Source organism: Syzygium oleosum, unplaced genomic scaffold (genome assembly GCF_021117445.2).
Source record: "Syzygium oleosum isolate NSW1041296 unplaced genomic scaffold, Sole_v2.1 Sole_v2.07, whole genome shotgun sequence".
NCBI lineage: Eukaryota > Viridiplantae > Streptophyta > Magnoliopsida > Myrtales > Myrtaceae > Syzygium > Syzygium oleosum.
Window position 1 is genome coordinate 165,897 of NW_026607491.1, and position 8,458 is coordinate 174,354.

The window sequence follows — 8,458 nt, forward strand, 5'->3', positions numbered from 1 at the left end:
GAGAGTGAGAGTGAGCGTGGGACAAAAGCGAAAAAAAGGTGTTTTTTGGCTCAGTGTGAGGCTGTGAGCATTGAGTGAATTAGGTTTAGTTTAGGGATTTGTGATTTTTCTTTTTCTTTTTTAATTAAAAATTAAATAAATTATATTATATTATGTTATATATTATTATTATATTACCGGTCCAGTTCGGGTGGGCGGTTCCACATCTAGAACCGGGAACCAAACTTGTATCCAACGGTTCCCGAAAATTGGAATCGAGAACATGACTGGTTCCCTTAAGAACCACCAGTTCCGGTCCAGTTCCGGGCGATCCCAGGTGGTTCGGGCAATTCCCAGTTCTTTTGCACACTTCTACAAAAGAGGGTGCCAAACATAATTATTATAATCAATTATTTTTTGACACGTATAGTACAATTTGATTCGATTAGGAACCTATGCCATATCTAGCTGTTAGGTGAATCAATAGTCCCTTGAATAGTAAACAAATATACTGTTTCACTAGTGAATCTACGATTCGATATGTATTTACAGATTCAAGCGATTTAGCTTTTTGTATGTAAACTTGTCCAATGATGTAAATTCTGTTTTATTTTATGATGCATGCTATAATTTGATGGTTATAGAATAATTGAAAGTAAAAATTTAAACTTTACAAAGTAATAATAAAAGAATGGGTGTATAAATAATTGCAACTTATATTTCGAGTCTAATTCTCATGTTTTTAAGACAACACGAAATTACAACTTCTTATTCACATGCGCTCATAGTTGAGTTTAAATTATCATGGTTCACTGATCTTACTCAAATATCATGTTTTGCAATATTGTTCACGTAACTTATAAATGCTAAAGGCACAAATGAACTAATTTTGGATACTTCATCGAACCTTACTATTCGATTCATAATTCCGAAATTTAAGATTTCGAATCAAATATATATCTTGGTTCAATAACTACGATGTCAAAGCCATGCATATTGTCCTCAAGGTCAAGGATTATCATTTAGAAGGAAATTAAATTAATACACCCTTAAATTGAGGCCTTAGCCCATCTAAATTCTCCACATACTACAGTATTGATAATTAATTTTGGATAGAAGTAAGGTAATTCAGCAGCTTGTTGAAATCCAAAGCGGCAGAGCCAAGAGCAGCCTCATGTGCCGTCTTCTTCCACTCCATGGCCCTCTTCTTCAACTTCTTCCCCGTCTCATCATCATCTCCATCGTCAGTCATCAGCTTTCTGACCAACCTCTCCACATCATCTCTCTTCACATCACTTCCAATCTCCAGACCCGTCTCCCACTCACTGCATACATACCTGCAGTTGCCCTTCTGGTCCCCAAAGCATGGCCAACACAGCATGGGCACTCCGACTGACAGGCTCTCCATTATCGAGTTCCATCCGCAGTGAGTCAAGAACCCTCCGATCGAAGGGTGGTTGAGCACTTCCTCTTGTGGGCACCATCCTGAGATCAAACCTCTCCCTTTGGTTTCTTCAAGAAACTCACGAGGAAGAATAGCATTCGCACTAGTACTGTCTCCTTGGTTCACAAGGTCCGGCCTAATTATCCACAGAAACGGTTGCTTACTACTGGCAAGTCCCATTGCGAACTCCCCCAGCTGTTCTTGGGTCAAGAATGCTATGCTCCCGAAATTCAGGTACATTACTGATTTGGGTTCCTTGGAATTGAGCCACTCAAGGCACTCTGCGTTCTCCTTCCACAAGTTGCCCTTGATTTGCTTCAGCCTATGACTCCGATCATCGACATGTACTACTTGATTGAGGAGGAGATGGAGTGGGCCGATAGCGTAGATGTGAGTGGAAATGGACGAGAGAGCGTCGAGAGCATCTCTCTCCAGGGCTTCGAAGGAATGGAAGATCATGGGAGGAGTGGGATTTAGATCGGTAGTATTCTGAACCACGTCCAGGACAAAGTTAAGCAGGAAATCATCGTCACCATCCTTGGTGCCGAAGGAGTTTGGGAGATCACGCACCCTCATGCACTCCATGCCCGGAATCCAGTCAATGACCGTATCCAAGAAAGTATTTGCTTCAGAAGACCTGGCATCTGCGTGCATAAACGACATATTTCTTTTATGCGGTACACAAAGCTTTACGTATGACTGCCTCACATAAATTTTTCATATTTTAATAAAAACATAGATACCATCGTTTGAAAAAGATAGGATACAAAGCGTGATTTGACGCACTAAATTGTTCGAGGAAACATTGAAATGTGATATATTCAGTATGGCCTTATTTAGTTTGACATAATATACATAAATTCATTTAATTTGACAAGATATCTGACATCGAATACTTTACTTTCCTTTTTCATTTTGTAAACTGTATAGACCTTCTTCAGATGGTGTTGCGATTGCAATTGTAATTGAGGATTAAGTAATAGAGCTCTAAGTTTGAAATCTCGATACTCCTCTCTAGATCAAGTAATATATATTTCCCTGCACTGCCATTTGTCACATCAAAATATAACTTTGTCTAACCTTGTCTGCTCATATAATATAAGATATATGGTACCATATGTCCGAATGCTTCCATAGAGAATCCATGAAAGAACAAGTCAGGGTGTAATTTTTCCATGAGCACATTCCACGAGAATAATTAAATACATTTCATGTCTCGATTAAGGGCGTTGGCATTCGATCATAGTGTTTGATTTTAAGGTACGTCCAATCAAATTGAATATAGTGATTTGGAAAATATTGACTCAAATCAAAAAACGACTTAATAAAAGAATGCAGTCACCATCAAAATAAAAAAAAGAAAAAGAAAAAGAAGAAGAAAAAGAAAAAGAAAAAGAAAAAGAAAAAGAAAAAGAAAGAGAAAAAGAAATAAAACAATTGAAAAAAAATTATTTAAAATTGCCACGTTAGTGTAGGCCGCTCGATGTCCACGTCAACACCGACCTGCCAACATTGATTGGATGAACTGAATTGACACAAATGCAATATGTTTAGAATTGAATTGGCAAAAAATAAAATTGTTTAAGATTAAATTGGCACAATTTCAATAGATTTAGGACATTTTTGGTAATTTTCAGGTGTTATGGGAATATTTGTCTTGCAAGAAACTCTCCCAATTTTTTGTCTTGACTTCATGATGAACTAAGGTATATTATTTCTAATTTTGGGATTGCTGTTCCTTCTAAGCTTTATGAAAGGTAGAAGACGTGTCACACGATGAGAGGGCCATTTGTCAACTTCTCAATGGACTTCTACTATATGCACCAAAATACTTATATAGTTCTTAGGATTATACATAGAAGTTGTAAAAATCATCCAAAAATAATCTTGCTATACTCTCAAGCATTTTCTAATAATATGGCCATACTTTGAGTAAATGTGATAAGCAATCAAACCTATATCTGTATTAACGGGATTAGCTTCCACTTTTGATGCAGGTCCAAACAAAGAAAACAAATTGAAGAAGAGACACGATTGATGATTATTAAAAGCATAAGTAAACTAATCATTACTGATCTAATCAAACATCTGGGATGATGTAAACTGTAACCTTTTAAAATATGGAATGATAGATGTAACTATTGCTATACAAAAAGGGCAAGTCTTCTCTTAACTTTAAAATACCTAATTCATGGGGATATATCAAAGGCTATTCCAATCTTAATTAAATGGGATATACCAGTTCTCTAGTAAACCACTTAGTGACTCAGGAGAATATGGTTTTTTATCTCATAATTAATTTTTTTATTATAATGAGGAGATATAACTTATATTTTATTAACTTATGTATTTTAAAATGTTTTAAAAAAAATGGAACCTTGGGATTCGCGTGTTCTTGATTCTGTCGGTTTTGCCTATTTTGAAAAGAAGCAACCTTCTACAGCGACAAAAAAGGAACTAAATATGGAGTCTCATGTTCCACTTTATGATTTCTTTTTGACCAAATAGTTTTACTTTTATTAATTTTGCAACTTTAAAAGGAGGAAGTGATACATCCAATGACATGGTCTAAGAATAAAGGAAAGAAGAAAAAATCAATTTGGGGTAGGTGTCGACTATGGAAGTGATACATCAAATGATTGGTGATTATTAAAAGTTTTTAAGTATATTAATCATTATTGAGTAGGCCAATTAATTATTAAATTAAATATTGGATGATGTAAACTTTTAACTTTCAAAATATCGCGATGTAATTATTGCTATACTAGACAGTAAGACTTCTCTAGACTTTAAACTACCTAATTCATGGGAAAATGTCAATGGCTATTTCAATTTTTGAACGGGACATCTTAGTTCTCTAGTAAACCACTTACAGTTAACTAAAAAATAACTATTTGTGAGGATCAATGATGATGAAGACGGTTTGATAAAAAAAAATAAAAATTAACCGGCCTACAGACCGGTAATTAATCCATAGAAAATCATATAAAGCATGCTCCCAACAATACCTTTGGGCATGCCTAACAATATGCTCTTAGGAATCCTTGAAAACACCTCCTAGCTGCATCAGCAGATTGTAGCAGTTTTTAATAAGTTACCTCATTTAGTTTTAAGTATGGTAATTGTAGAATATATATGACCAGTCAGACAGCTATACTTAAATCCTGCTTTTAGTATGTTCAACCTTATTCAAACAAGTATAGTTTCTCAAGTGATGATATGGGTATTGTATAAATTAGGGGTGTGCAAAATGAACTGCCCAAACTGGAAACCGTCCGGACCGGACCAAACCGGCCAGTTTGGTTCGGTTCCCGGGAGTGTCGGTCCAGTTTCCGGTTCCTAAAAGTGAACCGGTGTCCGGGTGGTCCGGTTCCCGATTCCAAGGGGGAACTGAACCGACCCGGACTGATTACATATATATATTTTATTTCTTTAGAAAAGTTAGTAAAATGTGAATCAAATCCTAAGTAAATTTAATTGAAATAAATTTATTGACAAAAAGTAGTGAAATGTGAACTAAACCCTAAATGACCGGTTCCATTGGACTGGATCGGACTGGTGGTCGGGTCCCCGGTTCCCAATTTTAGGAACTGGTCCTCTCGGTCTGATTCTCGGTTCCACCTTGGAATCGGACCGAACCGGGAATTGATCACCCCTGGTATAGATTGGTGTATTTAAGCAGGCGAAACTTATATACTTGAACACCCAACAAGGTTTTGTGCTAGTATACCACAAATCCATGTCACATACGGAGAGTGAGTATGTACAACTTGAAATACGAGAGTCACTCACCTTTAGGGGGTGCAAGAGGACGCAGCTTTTCCTCGATGGCGCGATAATGTTTGGGGGCCAAGAATGAAGAAGCAGAGACGGGCCAAAAGAAGAGGAGAGGGATGTTAAACTGCCGAGCCGCAGGAGTGGCGGTGAACGACATGAAACCGTCACAGAGGATGCAAGAAACGCCTCTGGACTCATCTGATGATGTTTCAAGGAGAGTGGCGATGAGGCGAGAGAAGGGAAGAGGCATGAAGGTCCGAGTGGCTTCGCAGAGCTCGGGCACGTCCTGGGTCCCATCTGGATCGGAGGGAGGTGGCAGGCCATCTGGGATGGTCACGAATTGAAAATCATCAAGACTCGTGGAGAAGAAAGAAGGGTGAGACCTGAGCAAGCGTGCATGTTTGAACTCGGTGTTGACGAAGGTGATGCGAAAGCCTGCACGTTGGTGGAGGAGCTTAGCTAGTTTCAGCATCGCGCTTATGTGGCTTTGAGCTGGGCTTGGGAGACATACTGCGTGCCCTCTCTTCTCCTTCTCCTCCTCCTCCTTCTCATAACCACTCATTCTTCCACCACGTACGCTCTCTCCATTGACATCATCCATCTCTCTCTCCTCTGTGTCTCGGAGTCAATCACACAGCTTCTGATATTGATATAATCCATCAAGTATGTAAATGCCATGAGCTCGTCCACGACAAACAGTCAATTCCTTAGACGTGTCCCCGAAAAGTATGTGCCCCAATACGTCAACTCAGGTTTAATATATAACAGCAAAACTCTATGCGGTTGATCATCTGATGGGTTTCGTAATAATCAAACAATATCTCATCTTGCACTTATTAATGATGGGGACCGATAGCTATGAGTTGAACATTACGAACACAGCCCAGTGGACAATCCATTTAAACACGCCATGCATCGGGAGAGCTTCGTTTCTGTTGATCCTTTCGGTATGCTCTCCCTTCAGAAGAGCTTGATGTTTAAGCGACCACTCTCGGCCCGTCGGTGTAGGACCCTTTGATGAGTCAACCAAACCAACTAGACGACGTGATGGGCCTCTAAATTAATTCCCTTTGGATCGATCTCAGGAGGCGCTGTCGATCGACTGATCCATACCTCGGCGAAGCCCTCGCTAGCTGCGGGTGACTTGAGCTCCGTTTGTTTGAAAGATAATGATTTCCAGGAAAATAAATTCATTTATTTCTAGTGTTTGGTGACGAAAAGTAAGTCAAGCAAAATGTTTTCCATCTTGAAGACACACTCAAGGTTGGAAAATGTCGGTCTTTTTCAAAAGCGAAAATCGTTTTCATTCACATGTCTTCTCAGCTCTGTAAGCATGCACCGCCATCCTTCACACGTAGTCAAACCACAACCATCAGCACCATCTTCGCTGTACCCCACCACCACCGTCGACTGCAAACTAGGAACATTTTGATGCCACCGCCGGATTCTCCATCTTTGCAGCCGCCACCACCGTTTGTCGCAGCCATCTTTCTTTGCTACAATCCACCACCCGCAAAAACGGTCACCACTGACCACAGTTCCCAACCCATAGCCACCACCAACCAGGATAGAAGGTCGTGAAACTCTACCACCACATGAAAGCCAACCCTCCACCTCCATAGACACCACCTGAAACAACCAGCCACGCAATCCATAGCCATACCTATCAACAATTTGAAAACAGAGAAAGGCGGCGAGAAATTTCACCAATCAAAGGTGGGTCGATGACCTAGTATTGTAGGGTAGTGGGGCTATCTAAGATTTCTTGCGTCAACTGAGTTTGCGTGGCTTGCAATAGTTGAGTTGTTAAATGGAAAAATCTTAAGTAAATAGTTGGGCTCAAATCAGGTTAAAAAGCCCATGATAAGTGTAATTGAGGTCCACTGTGAAACGTAAAAAAGAGAAATAAATAAACGAAACCTAATTTAGCTTGTATCACACAACATATAAAAAGTATACTAATGTTTTTTCTATCATGATGCTAATTTCAACCAAAGGAATAAAATGCAGGTAGAAACCCATAAAAGAGAAATAAATAATCTGTTTACAATCTATAAAAGTATTTATATTACCAAAATTTTATTTAAAATTTGATGATATATGATGTGTAACCCTTATATCAAACGAATAGTGCATGGATCTTTAAGAAAAGAGAAAAAAATAAGTTTTCCTTTCTAGACGATGGAAAATAATTTTCAGAATTCAGCCAAATACCGAGATTATTGCCATTTTCATTAAAAAATAATTTCTCAAAAAATGTTTTTTAAAAATATTACATTTTTCGCGAAATAAGTGGAGCCTTAATCGCATCTACTGGGAGGCTGGAGATGCATACTTTTATTTTCTTTTATCTAGCCGAGGGGACAGACTAGATTACTATATTATGAGGCGAGAGGGAAATAGAAAGCAATGATGATGAACAGTGCAATTCACAATGCTTTGGTGTAAAAGCCAAAAAAAATTCTTTTTTCACTACAATATTTCTGAGATACCTGCGTCTCATCATGACCGCATGTGGAACTCTCGACTCCTATGTGTCATCTCTTCTTGAGCAAGCAAGACTACAAAATTTGCATCTAACGCTTCTCCTCTTTCTCCATTTTTAAAACATTGAACTTCCCTTTCTCTTTCGGGTACCAAACTGCATCAAGTGCTTTTGTCTTGGGAGCATTTTATATTATGGAAGAAGCTTCTCGGGCAAAACATTGGCTGGCCATGGCCAACCATCATTTACTAGTCATAGATTCATAGACACTACACGACCACTTTCACTCCAACTTTGATCAATTTGCACAGACACGTGCGAGAAGATTTTTCTCAAGAACTCAGTACCATTTGACAAGGCCTTCTCCAATACGAAGTATATACGCAGCTCACCGAGATTAGAAAAGCTTCCTTTAGTGAAATGCAGAGGTTAGACAAATGGTGTGCGTTTATCTATCATCTCGAGAGAAAGGCAATATAATCCTATTAAGGGTGTCGTTTGTTTCAATGAAAGAGCTTCCCACGAATTAGGTTTCGGGACTTTTCACGTGTTTGGTTTGTTGAAAATGATTAATTAGTGGAAAACTAGCAATTTTTGTTGACAATGATTCTACAAAAAGTATTTTCCATTATTATGAAACTTTATGCGAAAAAAACACACCCTAAAATGATCTTACAGGTAGAGACTTCATTATTATAAATAGAATGTGGCCTTGCCGTAAACGAATGAATGTAAAAGTGTATCCAAAGATAATCTCACCTCGGATCAAGATC

At 38.5% G+C, this 8,458-nt stretch overlaps 1 protein-coding gene across 1 annotated transcript; it reads right to left on the bottom strand.

Annotated features, from left to right (window-relative positions):
- Positions 1 to 1,081: 1,081 nt before the first annotated feature.
- Positions 1,082 to 5,801, bottom strand: LOC115693449 (7-deoxyloganetin glucosyltransferase-like). Its single transcript, XM_030620442.2, has 2 exons — positions 5,216 to 5,801; positions 1,082 to 2,067 (listed from the first exon to the last, which is right to left on the bottom strand). The coding sequence occupies exons 1-2, from the start codon at positions 5,799 to 5,801 to the stop codon at positions 1,082 to 1,084; spliced, it is 1,572 nt and encodes a 523-aa protein (XP_030476302.1).
- Positions 5,802 to 8,458: the final 2,657 nt, after the last annotated feature.